Source organism: Balaenoptera musculus, chromosome 17 (genome assembly GCF_009873245.2).
Source record: "Balaenoptera musculus isolate JJ_BM4_2016_0621 chromosome 17, mBalMus1.pri.v3, whole genome shotgun sequence".
Lineage (NCBI taxonomy): Eukaryota > Metazoa > Chordata > Mammalia > Artiodactyla > Balaenopteridae > Balaenoptera > Balaenoptera musculus.
Window position 1 is genome coordinate 25,422,438 of NC_045801.1, and position 18,676 is coordinate 25,441,113.

Sequence of the window (18,676 nt, forward strand, 5' to 3'; positions counted from 1 at the left end):
GCTTCCCACTGTAATGGAAGCTGAAGTTTATGCCTTATTTCCATAATTCTCTTTCACCAAAATTCATTGGTAAGTATAGAATAAAAAGAAGCAAAGGAATGAGAAAAAAATCAAAGAGATTAGGTAGAACAAAAGATATCCCTCTAAGTCAGTGGCTTTTAATGGAAGAGAGCAAAATTTTGCCACCCAGGGGACATTTGGCAACATCCCAGGGGACAATTTTTGACTATCACAAGTTTGGGATGAATGCTAATGGCATCTAGTGGGTAGAAGACAGGGATATTGCTAAACATAGTGCAATACCAGGACAGCCCCTGCAACAAAATAAATGATTATCTAGTCCAAAATGTCAATAATGTAGAGGCTGCTCTAGAGTACTAAATTTTTTTGTGTCTGGGTTACAATACCTTGTAGCAATTTTTTTTAATTTTTAGGTTTCTAACTATAACCTTGGAAAGGAATCTTTAACAGTTTTGGCTAGAAAAATGCTTATACTGCAGTGCATGGACTTCTGTGGCATGTTATTACCTTATCAACTTCACCCTGTTCCGAGTCCCCAAGATTTGCCAGCTAAGAAATTAATCCTCAAATTTATTCTAAGGTTGGTTATATGTGGAGGTACTGACCTTCTATACTAAGTACGTGTGCTCCGTTTCTTTCTCTTTCCCTCCCTCCCTGTCTCTCTCTTTCCCTCTGTCTCTCTGTCTCTCTCTCTCTTACACATATGCATACACACACATTGGTGGAAAGTTGGCAAAATATTAATTTAAAATGACATTGAAGGAAGAGACTAAAGAGACATAATCAAATGTAATGTGGCATCTTGGATTAGATCCTGGAACACAAAAAGAACATTAGTTAAAAAAAAAAAATGATGAAATGCAAATAAAGTCTGGAGTTTAGTTAATCGTAATATACCAATGATACTTTCTTAGTTTTGATAAATAAATTATGGTTATGCAATATATTAACATTAGAAGGAACTGGGTAAAATGTACATGGGGAGTTTCTGTATGATTTCTACATCTCTTCTGTAATCTAAAATTATTCCAAAATAAAAATTGTATTTATAATAAATGACATTGAAGAGGAGAATAAAATAAATAAATTGATAAAGGATTTTCATTGTGAAAGCAATTTTTTAAATAACGTTTTTCAATTAGAACCATTAAAAGTTTGTTGCAATCTTGTAATTGAAATAGTTTGCAATTATGTTTTCAAACTGTTTCATTGAAATCTATTGGTTTTAATTTTGTATAAAAATAAATATGTGGCTCAGACATTATAAGTCGGAGTCCAGAAATAGCTTATGGGTTTTTTTGTCTATTATATGTCGATATATTTTAAAGAATTTGACAACATTTGAAAAAATGAAGATTTCACATAAACTTCCCTTGAAAAGTTAGAACTAGAAATCTTGACCCAAGTTCAGATGTGTCTAAACATTTTTCAGTAGAGGTCTCCTCCTTTATTAAGGGCATTGCTTTCCAGATGGCCACATACACCCTTCTTTTTATACACCACCCCCAACCCAGTTACCAGGTGATCAACTGTATGCCTTTGAGCATGTGATATCTAATTTTGACATTTATATTTCACTCCTCGAAATGAAATAAATATGGGCTTTTTGTATTTTTACTAATTTAAATTTTTTGAGAGATTTAATTAAGCTGATTCACCTGTCAACACATCAAGCTATAGAAATTATTTCCTAGAGTTCCACTTATGAGACCTTTAACCTGTTTCTGGGGCTCAAAATTTTAAAGTTTCATCCAACTTGTTTCATTATAGCACACAAAGGATAGATTAATTTTCCTTTTCTATCCAATGTCTACATAATTTAGGACCAATTTATTGGTCCTCTTTTTTTTTTCTAATGGTAGCTTTGTGCCAAGGCTTCTGTACTTTATATATATATAAAATATTTTTAAATATAATTTTTAGAACTTTGGCTTGGATTAATATAATAATGCCATCCAACCTGCCAATTTCCTAGGAATAGGAATGAGTTGTGTAAACACAACAAGTGATCTTGGCAGTTGACGTTCTATAGAATCTTATATTTTGTTCCTTGAAATAATTAATAATTATTTTAAAAATATAATTATTTTGCATAGAGAAATATAGTCTCCTGTATATCATTGTTTCTCATATCCTGGGATTCACTGACTCAATTCCCAGAAGTAGGCTCCTAGTCCTTATTTTTTTCTCTCTCTCTCTTTTTTTTTTTTTTTTTTTACTTCCTTTATAAAGATCTTGGATGCCACTTTAGAGGAATATTCTACTTGTTGTTGAGCAGTAAAAAGCTTCTCATGAAACCCCATTATTTTGGGAAATGGTTGCCTGTTACATGGTTTTCATACAACCAGGGATTTAAGCCTATTGGTATGAATAAAAAGATTGAGGGGCAAAAGATAGTAAGCCTAAAACAAAGTGGTTTAAAAAAAATTTTTTTTTAAATATATTTTTTGACTGCGTTGGGTCTTCGTTGCTGTGCGTGGGCTTTCTCTAGTTGTGGAGAATGGGGGGCTACTCTTCATTGCGGTGCACAGGCTTCTCATTGCGGTGGCTTCTCTTGTTGCGGAGCACGGGCTCTAGGCACACGGGCTTCAGTAGTTGTCGTGCACGGGCTTAGTTGCTCTGCAGCATGTGGGATCTTCCCGGACCAGGGCTCGAAACAGCGTGCCCTGCATTGGCAGGCAGATTCTTAACCACTGAGCCACCAGGGAAGTCCTGCTACTTTAAAAATTGCTTAGCAGCACCACAAAGAGCTAAAATCTAGCCACAGTAACTCCTAACAATTCATGAAAGCATATTTTTAGGATTCAAAGAAAATATTAGAACTTGGTTTGGTTGTAGGATATATTTGAAAGAAATAAGTTATTTAATTTTTTAAAACTATGCTATATAATCCAAATTCTTTTTTACATGTTTTGTCCTTCTTTGCTGTGCCTTAAGCCATCTTGTATTAATGAGTCTTTTAAGGGGAAGTGCTTCATGATCTGACTCCTCTTGCTATAGTAAGTCTCCCAAATATATACTCTCAAGGGCACCCTGTACTTTTCCTTTGTAACATTTTTTAAGATTATTTAGTTAATCTTATAGTTGATGTTTCATGTTTGTCTCTATCCCAATAATGTGAGGTGTGTGGGGAGGCAGGGCCTGGTTTATGACTATATGATCACCAATTCTCATCCTGTTGAGTGATTTGTAGTTCTTTTATAAATAGTATTGGTTGTGTGAATGACTGAGTAAATTAATGAGTGAGTAAATAAATATGTTGTGACCCTGCATTAAAACTAAATAGAGCAAAATAATAAAACAAAACAAAACAACAACAACAAAAACTTAAGTATATGGGGGAAAAAAGTACATGACTTGACTTTTTCATTCTTGTCTCCAGGTATCTAGTTTTTACTTTCTTAAATCCATTCTGCATTTGGCACCTGGACTGATCACATTAAAAATATAGACACAGTTAAGTAAAATGATGTTCTACACCCATAAACTATCCCTTTAATTTTGACTAAATATGAATAATCCAGCAACTGCCATAGACTATCATCTATGGCCCTCCTTGAATAGGCATTTACCTCTCCATCTCCATCTAAAGAATCTCCCCAGCTCCAAACAATCTTAGATTTTTTGTGAATTACATAGTTTTCTTATACACGATATGTTATTTAGTGCCCCTTTTCCCTCGGCCTGGAAGCCCATCCTGAATTTCTGTTCTAAGTTCATGTGTCGTAACTTTTCAAGATTCAACTCTGACATTATCTCAAGGATGCCTTCTTTAAACTCCCAGGTTGCAAAAATGCCCACTTTTTATGCTCCTATAACACCTGCTCACCTTTATCTAGCACTTATTACACATTATTAAAATAACCTCTTTGTATCTAACTCCTCCTTAAGACTTCAAATCCGTTAAAGAAAGGATCCTATCTTATTCATTTTTGCATGGAAACATTCTAAGTCAATGTTTTGTGTTGAATAAATATCTTCCATAAAATAATTATAACAAATCATGACCAAATATTCATTTGACCTTTCACTAGGTTGAAAGATTGTCACAAATTACAAGTGATATCCAATGTCCCTGAGACATTTCTTTGATGAATTGCCTCTTTTTCTTGCAGTTTAATTGAAACGTTTAAATTGTAAATATTGGCCTTTTTTATTTCTTATATTTAGGTATATTTCACTTTATTTAATTATTCATCAATTAAAATTTCTTAAAAGTTTTTTGAGCGTTTACTATGTGTTATAAACTAAACCAACTTCATGTCACTTAGAAATAAAAGAAATAGTTGCTGACATGAAGGAACATAATTGCTTGTAGGTAAACAAAAAGATAGAGTGTTAAAGCTCTAATACAAATAAGGATATGGGAGAATGAATTTTAGCTAGCAGGTTAAGAGCTAAAAAAGAATATTTGAGATGAAGAAAATAGCATGTGAAAAGCTATGGAAGTAACTTAAAGCATGGTGCATTTTAAAATTACAAATTGTCAAATGAAGTTCCCTGCCTTTTTAGATGTAGATCAGATAGTCTAACCTCTGATTTCAAAGGAGCTCTAAACATTTCTCCAAAGAAGACATACAGATGGCCAAGAGGCACATGAAAAGATGGTTAACGTCGCTAATTATTAGAGAAATGCAAATCAAAACTACGATGAGATATCACCTCACACCAGTCAGAACGGCCATCATCAAAAAGTCTACAAACAATAAATGCTGGAGAGGGTGTGCAGAAAAGGGAACTCTCTTACACTGTTGGTGGGAATGTAAATTGGTGCAGCCACTGTGGAGAACAGTATGGAGGTTCCTTAAAGAACTAAAATTAGAGCTACCATATGATCCTGCAATCCCATTCCTGGACATATATCCAGAGAAAAACATGGTTTGAAAGGATACATGCACCCCAATGTTCATCATAACACTGTTTACAATAGCAAGACATGGAAGCAACCTAAATGTCCATAGACTGATGAATGGATAAAGAAGATGTGGTACATATATACAATGGAATATTACTCGGCCATTAAAAAGAATGAAATGATGCCATTTGCAGCAACATGGATGGACCTGGAGATTATCATACTGAGTGAAGTAAGTCAGGCAGAGAAAGACAAATATATGATATCACTTGTATGTGGAATCTAAAAAAAAATTATACAAATGAACTTATATACAAAACAGAAACAGACTCACAGACTTAGGGAACGAACTTATGGTTACCAGGGGAAGGGTTGGGGAGGGATAGATTGGGAGTTTGGGATTGACACGTTCACACTGCTATATTTAAAATAGATAACCAACAAGGACCTACTATATTGCACAGGAAATGCTGTTCAATATTCTGTAATAACCTAAATGGGAAAAGAATTTGAAAAATAATAGATACTTTTATATATATAACTGAATCACTTTGCTGTACACCTGAAACTAACACAACATTGTTAATCAATGATACTCCAATATAAAATAAAAATTAAAAAAATAAAGGAGGTCTAAACTCTTCTAAAAGATTTTAGTGAATTTCTTGCTTATAACTGGAAACAATGTCTAATGGTTAATTTTGTCTTTAAGTTTCTGATTTCTGGATTATTTCTGTTCTACATAAATTCAAGTAGACATTGGCCCCAATTTTATCTAAACAGACAAACAAATACAATTTTTAAATATGCAGATGATAACTAGGTGATAACTTGCTTGATTAATCTTCTGGATAATTTAGGAAAAAGAGGGCAGTCTACATCAAAAGTAGGCAAACAACTTGAAATTCAATATTACATACACTTATCTGTTAAATTCTTTGTCCAACCAGTTGCTGAAGTGTTTTTTCCTCTGACTTCTTCACTACACACCATCCTCCTACTCACATCATCTTATTTCTTACTCTTCTACTTCCCGTTTCTTTTCCACCCTCTTCCCTTACCGGATGGCCTTAAGAACACTATAGTTTCCATGTATGTTGTGCATGATAATTCATCTCATTCTATCCTACCACCTAATTTGTTTCTCCCACTGACAAACCTAGATTAAGTTGGATTTTCTTTTATTTTCATCATAAAGCATGATAAAACATTAATTCATGTAAATCATTTCTATTACTGACTTGATGCTATATGTGCTCTCATCCTAATACCAATGGGATGTTTCAGTAAAACAAAGCACAAGGAGAGGCTGTATTATATGTAAACATGACCTTCATGACTAGATTAAATTACTCACAACTAAGAACTAGGAAAAGAAAAAAAATTTGCTTACTTTTTTTGCGTTGGAAATCTATATGTTTATTTCTCATTTTTAATAGGAATTTCATTTGCTGGGTTTTAATCAAATTTATCTGGTCCTATGCAGTCTGCCTCTTGCTAATTTGAATTCTGTCCCTTTCATAGCATGTCCTCTGTTTTCCAGTTTGCTGCTTTGGGTTCATTTCATTATTATTTCACATTTATATGCTTCCTTTCAGCGAAGGCATGGATTTCATTCTTATGCAGATGACACTAAGATGTATTTGAAGATTAGTCCTAATTGTTACTCTACTTCTGACATTTTATCAGCTTCTCATGAAGACATAGAGACTAGGATGTCCAATTAAATGTTATTAAACTGAACTACTTTTTGGTAGTTCCAGACACTGATTTAAATAGGTTTTCTCATTCACCTTCAGGAGTGTGTGTGTGTGTGTGTGTGTGTGTGTGTGTGTGTGTGTGTGTGTTTCATGACCAACAGTCAACAATATGAGAATTCTAATTGATTTGAAGAACTGTTTCTATACCTGTTTGTCTGAAGTTTAATAACAGGTCTTAGTTTAATAATTCAACATTTTTTCAGGTAGTTGAAATTATATACTATATTAAATAATTATTAAACAAGTAAAATAAGAACAAAATGAAATTCTGACATATTGAAAGCATTATAACCATATTTCAAGGCATTACTTAAATCTACTTTTCTGGGTTTAAGACTGTTATAGAGGAAACTCCAATGTAGAATTTCACTTCATGATAAAAATAACTCTGTGTGAAACTTTCCAAACTATTAGCAGTTTCCTTCCCAGAAAACAAAAAAAATGCAAGAGAAAGATAAATTGTTTTTGAACGTAGTCCTTCAAGACATATGCCAAATATCGTGCGGAAGGAGTAGAATTTTGACACTTAAGTCATATATCTGTACCTTATTTAATGCAGTTTATTTTCTGTGTGAAAACTCCACAATTCCTATTTATGTCCATTAAGAAAGCAGACACTAGTTCTGGTGGTATTCTTCTCATTTGTCCTGTTTTCCTTTGTCCACTTTGATAATAAATTTCTACCAAGCCTTATTCATTGTTTACAGCAAATCTTTTCTGATCCCAGTTAAAAATTAATTCCCCAAACCTTTTCATTTTCAAAGCATTTTTTCTTCATTAGGTTGCTAATAACTTCGTTAAAATTTTTACTTTAATTTATAAAATATTTTTCACAACTTTAAAAATATTTATTTTCTGTTTGAACTAATATAGCTTTTGTATCTCCTATAACTTGTCTTAGAAATTTTTAAATTTCTTGAGCCATTTTATTTTCTCAGTCATTTTTTATCAGTAGATTATTTTATATTCAACACATATACATCTGCCAACATGGGGTGTTTTTTTTTTTTTTTCCTTAGAATGTCCCTAAAGCATTTTCATTCAACCATCTCTAATAGCAATGATCACATATTAATTTTAAAAGATGTCTCAAAAAGCGTTACATGGAAATGAATACCTTGCTATTGTTGTACAAGTTCACCCTTAATTTTTTTATAATGTTTAGTCTTTATAAGGATTCTATAAAAGCCATAGGAGAAAGACTCCTAAATTACTACATAAGGGGGGACAAAACATAGAAATAAAACAATTATTTTTCTATGTCACTTCATATGAGTAGTCTTTCCTGATCTGTTATCTACTTCCATAGCCTTTCTTGATCTATTACTTCCATGGCATCTCTTAAATCCAACTTTATCTACTAGTTTAGTATTTCTCTTCTCTTCTAGACTGTAAACTCCATGAGGGCAGAGACCTTGACTGTTTTCTTTACCTTTCAGTGTCTAGCACAGTGTGTCAAACAGAATAATGCACTCATTTAATGTTTTTGGAATACCTGAATTTGCAGAATAAGTACTGTACAGCATTTAACTTTCACAAATAAATTAAAATATATCATCTAAAATTAGTATGTAGAATTTATCAGAAAAATTACATTGAAATGTGAAAGTTAATTTTTATTTTCAGTGCACAATTTGATGATTACATTCACTGAACAAAAGTTCTTAACTGTTAGATCATATTTGTTTCTAGATCTGGAACATATTTGATCAGTAAATAATAAAAATATCAATTTTGCTTTGTGGTATTAATAATGTATTGCTATAATATCAGTTTAAATTTTATGTTTATATCAGCTTATAATATAAGCTTAATATCAGTTTATATCATGACATATAAAGTTTTAGGTGCTAGATTCTTACTGAAGTTTACAAAACTATAATAAGTCTGATTCCCTCAAACAACCACCATCGAATATTTCTTATTTATAACATATAATTTGCTTGCTTCACTATCTTGGAATCCAAAATAAATTTACATTTTTAAAAATTGTTATTAAATGACTGGACATACTATCACCACTCTCTTTTTCCTCTCCTGGGTCTTAGTCCCAGGAGAAAGTCTTTTGGAGAGAAAATAAATAATTAAAATCAATCCAACAAAATCCCCACTTTCTGCTTTAATCAAATGTCATAATAAAAATACATGCTAACAACCTTGTTGCAAAGTATAGATAGTAAGGATAGAGTTCAATTACCACTGGTGGTGTTTGGGCAAAGACAGATTAGAAAGAAATTGTGAGTAATGCTTGCCCTAGTTTACCTCTGTGAGATCAGGGATAGTTCCCTTTCATGTCTGGGAGGTAACCATACCATGTCTCTCCATATTCAAGTCCCATTGAATACTAGAAGTTGTCCATCATTAAGTACCAACACTTACTCAGTTTCAGTCATTTTATGTTTTTCCCTAGCAATATTTATTGTTGTACCTAGCAGGGCCCTATCAGAAACCCTAGCACAAATAAGTTTTTTGTTGGTACATTTCCCATAGTCTAAGCCATTCTGGTTTGGTGAAGCTCACAAAGTTTGGGCTATTCATACTTATTCATTGTTATATACATTCATTGTCATACCTTATTAGAACGTCTAATTTTCCAAGTTACAAGTTAGAGTTTCTAGGAGCAATAGAAACTCTACTAAGTTAAAATTAATGTCACCTGCTTTGTCTATCACCTCTTGTGTAGCATAAGAAATATAGTTTATTCTGTGGCCAATGTCAAGTTATTCTCAGAAATGATCTAATACTATGAGTCTCATCCCTGAATAATAAGAAAAGAGATCACTGTGGATATTGAAAGATAGAAATGGAAATACTTCTGCTAGGGTAAGATCACAATGTTAATTCACAGGTGAAAGAAAAGGGAAATGTTACAAATACATCAGATTTCAAATTGATTTTTTTTTACTAAAAAGTCCATAATTTTCCATGTTTCATACATCATCAAACCATTCTAATAACAATAAAGCTATGTCTCTGAGATTGGACAACAACATAACTTCCAGGCTCTACTAACCTCATTGCACCTATTGGGAGAAACCATTAAGAGCACAGAGATAACTGCATAATATAGTGTAAGGTCATTGTATGCCTGTCAGAGAGAATGGGTGATATAGTGTAACTGTCTAAGTTTACAGGTAAAAGAATGAGATTCAGATGGTTTGGATTTGCTCAAGTGTGAACACAAAGTAAGTTGAAGATGCAGGGATAGTAAAGATACACAAACTACAAAGCTATTTGGACTTCATCCTAATGACTCCGTTAAAGTCATAGACTATCGTGCCCCTCATAACAAAGAATTGTTACTTGCTAGAAATCTTCCAACATACCTAAGGCACAGCCTTAGGGCAGGAGACAATAGAGATTAATTGTTCACAGAGCTGTTAGTGAATCCTAGGTGGATGACAATATCCATAAAAGGGTGGTGGCCTAAATTGCCACTACATGCAAAGGAGGTGGGGGGAAGAAAGATAGAAACCAGAAACAAAATCAAATCTTTATTGTGACTCTCATTATTTTAATCATGGTCTCATTCATTCATTCCTGTATTTAGTGAGTATCTACTATGGGCCACACACTGTTCTAGGCACTGGAGACACCATGGTGAACAAAACCTAGTCCTTGCTCTCATGTAGCTGTCATTCTAATAAGGAAAAGAGACAGTAAACAATGGTATATATGTGTGTGTGTACACATGTATGCATGTGTATATACTTTGTGTAAATATGTATATCTCTGTGTATGTAGTGTATGAAGGTGATACTTAAAAATCTAAAGTTTAGATAGGTTAGTCATATAGATTAGTCAGAATAGACTATTTATTAAGAACTGTTTGAGGAGAAACCTATACAAAGTGAAAAAAAAAGCAAGTACTAACGTCTTAAGTGGAAACATTCTCACTGTGTTTAAGGAATTGCAAGTAAGTGAGTGGAAAGAGCTTTAAGGAATTTTCAAATCCTGAGAATATGTTGGAACAGGATCACAATAGTCCCTCAATATTATTAAAAATTCATGAAGATTCTGGAAGAAGAGAGTGAAAGAGATACTTCAGGGTTCAGTAGACCCAGAGACCACTATAGACCGGACCCAGCTGGTATATTCCATGCAAAAAGAAGATTTAACCTGAGAATTGTATCTTTCTTATTCAACCAAAAAATAAATTTTTTGCTTCTCTTACTTGAGTAGTTCAAACATTATATCCAGCATAAATCTAAATGCCTGGAGGTTACAGTTGAACCAAAACATATTTCATTGTATTTAACCTTTTTCTTAGGTGTTTTTCAAAGCATAGTTAACTCTATGTGATTGACCTGAGGAAAAAATAGCACTATGGTATATTGATAGAGAGGTTAAGGATGAATTTTGTTTGTTTGTTTTCTGCTACTATGCTTACATCATTTTCTTGAAAGGGCATAATCCTCTTAACAGTAGCTCACAGTGTCTCCTTATATATAGGCTCATTTTACTTCGAAAACAAGACTAGAAAAGGATAAATTAGCTATTCTTCTCTACCTTTTAAAAAATATAGGTGGAACATGAATAAAACATACAGAATATTGTAAAATAACTATGTTAGAGGCACTAAGAGTTAAAATAATCATAGATATAAAGACTATATAAAAATTAGCTAATTTGTATCAATTCATTTTAAACTGCTGAAATCAGGATGTTAACATCTTTGTGACAAGCCTTCCCATCCAGAACACAACCTGTCTTTTCACTTACACAGGTTTTATTTCATTTCCTTCAGAATTTTTTTTATGGTTCTCTTTATAGAAGTCTTGTGCCTTTCTTGCCAAATATGTTTTTCAAAATTACACATTCACTTTGTTGCTTGTGTGAATTGGATCTTTCCATTTGAATTGCCGATCATTATTGTTATAAAAGAAAACTTTAAATTTTCATATGCATGTTTTCTTCAAAGCCAGTTTACATGACTCTTAAATATAACATAGTATAAATTGTAGACAAATTATTAGCTCTCTTGAGTTTAGGTAGGCAAATTGCATATTGTAAGTAAAAAAATGATACCTTTTTATTTTGTAATCCTTTCCAAATTTTTCCTACTTTATTGCATTACCTAGAACTTCTGAGATAATGTTGAATGCTGTCACAGATTTTGAGCATCCATGTTTTGTTCTAATCTTTAATGGCAAAAGTTTTCACATTTTATTATGTAGTCTAATACTTCTTTTAATTTCATACATTCATTGTTACATTTAGAAAGTTTTCTCCTTTTTCTACTATTTCTGTGTTTCTAAAACTTAAATCAGGAATTTCTGCTTTATTTATCAAACATTTAATAAGCATCTACTGTAATCACATTTATCTTTCTCCTTTGTGTTATTAATGCTACATTGAAGAAGAAAATTTGTATCAAAATAATGTACGAGTTCAATATAATTTAATAAGACTACCAATCTTTTTTAAACTTCACAAACTGACATACCAAAAGTTCATGGAAAAGTAGATATTCAAGAATAACAAAGAAAATAATGAAATTGAACAGTGACGAGATTTGCAATGTCTATATTAAAAGTGATTAAACAGTATGGTATTTCAGAGAAATAATCATAGATAAGTGAATCAATACACAAAATACCAGTTCAGATCCATGTATGGATTTCTGAGAGAAAGGGGGAGTGGAGCATAACATAACATAATACATATGGCATTTTAAATTGGTGGGGAGTAAAACAGAGTTTACTATAAATGCTACTGGGAAAACAGATATCCATATATTGGAAAGTATAATTATCTACCCTACTTCACACCATACAAAAATAATTTCCAGATAAATGAAAAGTTTAAATATAACATAAAATTTGAAAGTATGAGAATTAAACATTAGATGGTGTTTTCAACCTTTTCAACTTTTGAAAACCTAGATTTGAAGAAACCTTTCCTAACCAAGACATAAAACACAGCTACCCTAGAGGAAAATACTGATATTTACATGTACTTTTTAAAAAGTTTTCAGAGAAAATTAAAAGCAAAGTTTACAAATTAAAAAAAAAAGGGAAAGTAATTACAACATGCATAAAAAATGGTTAATACTGATAATATGTAGGAAACTTCTGTAAAACCATGAGAAAAGGACAATTGAAACTAGAAAAAGTGTACATGAACAGGAAAATCAGAGCAAAAGAAATAGAAATAACAGTAAAAACTTCTGCTAAACCATACTAATAATGTAGAGAATTGGAAATCAAAATGTTATTAACATATTTAATGTAATGACAAAAACACAAATAGATAACACTATTATTTTGGTGAGAATGTGGAGACCTATTCTTCTTTATACCATTTTTGAGAGTATACTGAAAAAAAGTGTGGAGTAATTTACACATATTTATCCAATTTTTAAATCCTCACATATCGTAGCTAAGTAAGCCTTTGAAGAATTCATTCTGCCATGATAGCACAAATATAAAGAACATGTATTAGCACAAGTATAAAGATATAGGTACCAAGATCTCCATTCCTGGATTGTTTTATAGCTGAAAAAATTAAAACAAACTTTCACTAGCATGTGCTGTATAACAAGCAACCACAAAATCTTAGTGGCTTACAAGATAATTTTTCCTTTCAGTTATATTGTATGTTGGTTGCTATGGATCAGCTGTTGCAAATCTGCTCAAATGGCTGGTCTTCTCATTCCCCAACCCAGAATTAAGGAAACCCCAAATTACCATGTGCTATTCTCATAGTTGAAGGCTGTCAAAAATTTCCAATGCATCCATCAGCTACTGTTGGGACTGTGAAATCTATTAAGTAAATCCGCATGTGCTGACCTAGAACAGTATTCATGATACATGAGGGGAAAATAAGTTTCAGAGGAATATGTATAGAATTAGCTCAGTTTCTTAAAACACTCAAACACACAAAAAGCCAAGAATTTTGTAAAAACATGTACACCTACAAAAAGAAAGTATTTGCAGAAATACAACCTTACTTGTTAAGTGGTTACTCTTTGGTTTGGACAGAAGCAGTCAGGAAGACCAGCATATTTATGGGTGATTCTTACTTGTCATTTTATGAGTGCTTTTTTCTTTATTTTTATGTGAAAAGAAAATCATTTTCAAAAAAGACAATTTCCCAGTCTGAAACATATATTTTTTTAAACATCTTTATTGAAGTATAATTGCTTTACAATGGTGTGTTAGTTTCTGCTTTATAACAAAGTGAATCAGTTATACATATACATATGTTCCCATATCTCTTCCCTCTTGCATCTCCCTCCCTCCCACCCTCCCTATCCCACCCCTCTAGGTGGTCACAAAGCACCGAGCTGATCTCCCTGTGCTATGCGGCTGCTTCCCACTAGCTATCTATTTTACATTTGGTAGTGTATATATGTCCATAACACTCTCTCACCCTGTCACATCTCACCCCTCCCCCTCCCCATATCCTCAAGTCCATTCTCTAGTAGGTCTGTGTCTTTATTCCCGTCTTGCCACTAGGTTCTTCATGGCCTTTTTTTTTTTTTTTTCCTTAGATTCCATATATATGTGTTAGCATACTGTATTTGTTTTTCTCTTTCTGACTTACTTCACTCTGTATGACAGACTCTAACTCCATCCACCTCATTACAAATACCTCCATTTCATTTCTTTTTATGGCTGAGTAATATTCCATTGTATATATGTGCCACATCTTCTTTATCCATTTATCCGATGATGGACACTTAGGTTGCTTCCATGTCCTGGCTATTGTAAATAGTGCTGCAATGAACATTGTGGTACATGACTCTTTTTGAATTATGGTTTTCTCAGGGTATATGCCCAGTAGTGGGATTGCTGGGTCGTATGGTAGTTCTATTTTTAGTTTTTTAAGGAACCTCCATACTGTTCTCCATAGTGGCTGTATCAATTTACGTTCCCACCAACAGTGCAAGAGTGTTCCCTTTTCTCCACACCCTCTCCAGCATTTACTGTTTCTAGATTTTTTAATGATGGCCATTCTGAGCGGTGTGAGATGATACCTCATTTTAGTTTTGATTTGCATTTCTCTAATGATTAGTGATGTTGAGCATTCTTTCATGTGTTTGTTGGCAATCTGTATATCTTCTTTGGAGAAATGTCTATTTAGGTCTTCTGCCCATTTTTGGATTGGGTTGTTTGTTTTTTTGTTATTGAGCTGCATGAGCTGCTTGTAAATCTTGGAGATTAATCCTTTGTCAGTTGCTTCATTTGCAAATATTTTCTCCCATTCTGAGGGTTGTCTTTTGGTCTTGTTTATGGTTTCCTTTGCTGTGCAAAAGCTTTTAAGTTTCATTAGGTCCCATTTGTTTATTTGTATTTTTATTTCCATTTCTCTAGGAGCTGGGTCAAAAAGGATCTTGCTGTGATTTATGTCATAGAGTGTTCTGCCTATGTTTTCCTCTAAGAGTTTGATAGTGTCTGGCCTTACACTTAGGTCTTTAATCCATTTTGAGTTTATTTTTGTGTATGGTGTCAGGGAGTGTTCTAATTTCATACTTTTACATGTACCTGTCCAATTTTCCCAGCACCACTTTTTGAAGAGGCTGTCTTTTCTCCACTGTATATGCTTGCCTCCTTTATCAAAGATAAGGTGACCATATGTGCATGGGTTTATCTCTGGGCTTTCTATCCTGTTCCATTGATCTATATTTTTGTTTTTGTGCCAGTACCAAACTGTCTTGATTACTGTAGCTTTGTAATATAGTCTGAAGTCAGGGAGCCTGATTCCTCCAGCTCCATTTTTCGTTCTCAAGATTGCTTTGGCTATTCGGCGTCTTTTGTGTTTCCATACAAATTGTGAAATTTTTTGTTCTATTTCTGTGAAAAATGCCAGTGGTAGTTTGATAGGGATTGCATTGAATCTGTAGATTGCTTTGGGTAGTAGAGTCATTTTCACAATGTTGATTCTTCCAATCCAAGAACATGGTATATCTCTCCATCTATTTGTATCATCTTTAATTCTTGCTACGCACAAACATGCACAAGTGATGATTCTGTGAGGTGATGGAGGTGTTAATTAAATCATCATGTTGTTCACCTTAAACTTACACAATGTTATATGCCAACTATATCTCAATAAAACTGTAAAAAAGAAACCAAATATTAAATATTCAGAAATTTTGTAAGGCCTTGACAAAGCTTTGGTAGCCTAAAATCAGCCAAGGTATTTATACTATGGAAATTGGAAATTGAAAAAAATAAAAATAAAAGTGAACAAGAGAGAACAAAATGGAGTAATGAATATGGAAGACTTACAAGAAGTGGGGTAGTAAATGAAAAAGGGAAGGTTGGTAATTGATGTTGAAGGAAGAAAAATACCATTTGTTAATATTTCCTTATTATAAAATAACAGTTTTATTGTTTAAAATATAGAAGTCAGACACAAACAAGAGAAAATTAAAAGTAACCAATAAATCACCACAAAGTTGTCTAGAATAGATTCATGCTAAAATATGAGCTAAAGGGGAAAAAAAAACTAGCTAAAAAATACTAACATACTAGAGAGACACACATTTCATGATAAAAAGATAGACTTGAAGTTGGAAGACCTGAGCTGGAATCTTGACTATGCTATTTACTAGCTGAGTGATCTTGGACAAGTCAAACAAACTTTTGGAACCTCCATAAACTGATCTTTAAAGTGATTATATGTAAAGTTTTATGTGCGTATGAAAATCTATATTAAACTGTACATGACTTAAAAATACAATGAATTATTATTGATGGATTGGAAAAAGATGACTTAGGCAGGATTTTAATGGAATGGGGCAAAAAAAATGCATGTCAAAAGTAATGCCACCAAGAAACTTTTGTGGTGCTCAAGAAGGAAGTCAAGACAGATACAGTGTGGTCAGAAACTCTTTTGTTAATTAGAAGAGAGAAGGGTTAGAAAACTGAGGAAATATTATAACATGACTTTTGTGGGAATTTCTTAAAATTACTTCAGTGTAGCTCTTTTTGTAATCTGAATGGCCCAATTCACAGTTATAAAAACAGAAAAAGTAATTTTAATATTGATGTTTCAATTATGAGTTTTATGCTATTATGCTATTATGAGTCCTAGTGTACTTAATAAATAGAAAGGAAAACACTATTTAAATTGCTAATCAATCCAAAGATTTGCTTCTTCCTCTTTGTAGAATTTTGTTAACACAATATTGAATAAATATAACCTTCACTAATTAAACTAACCTATTTACAGTCAGAGGACAATTTATCATGCTTCACACTTTTATTCATAACTAAAACTATTCATAGTTTTCGATTAATGTTTAAAATATGAGCTTGTGAACTTCAGGGTGTATAAAACACTCTCATTTCGATGTCACATTAGAATGTCATAATATATATTTCAATGTGGTTATTATTGTGCAATTTTGAATTTAAAGTCTATTTGCAAGTTATTTTATTGCTATGATTTTGCATGTGGCACGCTCACCTTTTAAAATGCAATTTCTCTTTTAGTGAAGACATGTGGCTCTAATCTTCAAGGACCAAGTGGAACCTTTACGTCTCCCAACTTTCCATTCCAGTATGACAGCAATGCACAGTGTGTCTGGGTCATCACAGCGGTGAACACCAATAAGGTAAATGAAAACCATCTCTGGTAAAAAAGCATAACCATAAAGACAAAAACAAAGACATCATGAGGGAAGTGCAGTGAAGAAAATTCATACCTAACGTATGATTTCTAAAATATTTCCTACTTATCCATTAAATAAAACATAAACTTATATGAGAAATATGGAAAAAATGTTAAATACTGCAGTTCTATCCCAACTAACATATAAACGACAACACATTAAAATTATAAATTAATGTTTTCTGAGACAAACTTTTGAAGGTGTAGGTATACTTTTTTTTTTTAAAGAGGCCATAAATAATGGCTTTTCACTTCATATCTTTCTGCTTGACATATCATTCAGGTATATCATGTTTTTATACATAGCTGCCTTTCCTTTCAGTGTTTCTCTATTGCCACAGATCACATAGCTTTTCTTTATTATAAAAAGTTATTAATGTGCTCTCCACTAATAGAGGATTCATATTATGGGTACTTCTAAAGGTTGGGTTGTCTTTCTATTTGACTAAAAATGAATAATACATCTAAATATGTATACGCCACAGTACTTCAAACAAAATTATAATGCTGAATGAATGAAAGAGCAGCTGAAAAATTAGCAAGTCTTCTGTTTCTGTTCTCTCTATCCTGCTTCTCCTTGTAAGAATGTATAGCAAGGACCTAAATAGGAAGAGTCAAAATTCCTCTCAGAATATATGATATCTTATCTGAGTTAGATTAAGGAATGGTTGGTGGTAGAGTCCATAAAACTGCGTCAGATTTGTAGTTCAAATACTGATTTAGAATTTACCTACTAACAACTTTGATCAAGCTATTTAACCTCTCTGAAATTCAGTTTCTTTATCTATAAAATGTGAGTAATAAGAGCATGTATTTCAAAGTTACGAGAAGTAAGTGAGGTAATGCATACAGAGTACTTAGCAGAGTTAATAAGTACTTTAAAAACATTAACTCGTTATTAGATACAAAGTATACTATTTTCCAGACTGTTTTGGGTTTTATGTTCATGAAACAATCATAAGAGTAGCAGGGTTGTTTTAAAAATCAACTCAGTGGTCAATTACACTTGCCTTATAGGAGAGGCCTGGTTTACGACTCATAAGAACTAGGTCAGAAGCCTACGCTCCCCTAAACTATCTGTATAAACCTTGGGAAAATTACTAAATCTAATCCTTCACCTTCACAAAGGAAATCATTTTACTTACCTAACCCGTGTTGTCAATTCAATTCAATTCAATTCAGCAAATGTTTATTTATCGAATACCTTCTCTGTGCAAATTATGGGTTGTTAAGGGAAAAAAATCATGAACTACTTGAGAAAAAATAAACTCACATTTATTGAGCATTTAGCAACATGCCGGGTACCATTCGCAGCACTTTTCATGAATTATTTAATTTTAAGACTTCCCTTAATAGATAAATAATTTTATGTCTACATTTAATAAAGAAGATAAATAATGTGTCTAAGATCACATAG

The 18,676-nt window shown here is 32.6% G+C and overlaps 1 protein-coding gene across 3 annotated transcripts in view; it reads left to right on the plus strand.

Annotated features, from left to right (window-relative positions):
• CSMD3 (CUB and Sushi multiple domains 3) overlaps positions 1 to 18,676 on the plus strand; it is a 1,196,954-nt gene that overhangs the window by 527,835 nt on the left and 650,443 nt on the right. For all 3 annotated transcript variants that reach the window (XM_036830958.1, XM_036830959.1, XM_036830960.1), the window contains one exon: positions 17,082 to 17,203. In XM_036830958.1, coding sequence (XP_036686853.1) covers positions 17,082 to 17,203 — 122 coding nt within the window. The remainder of the gene's footprint in view (positions 1 to 17,081; positions 17,204 to 18,676) is intronic.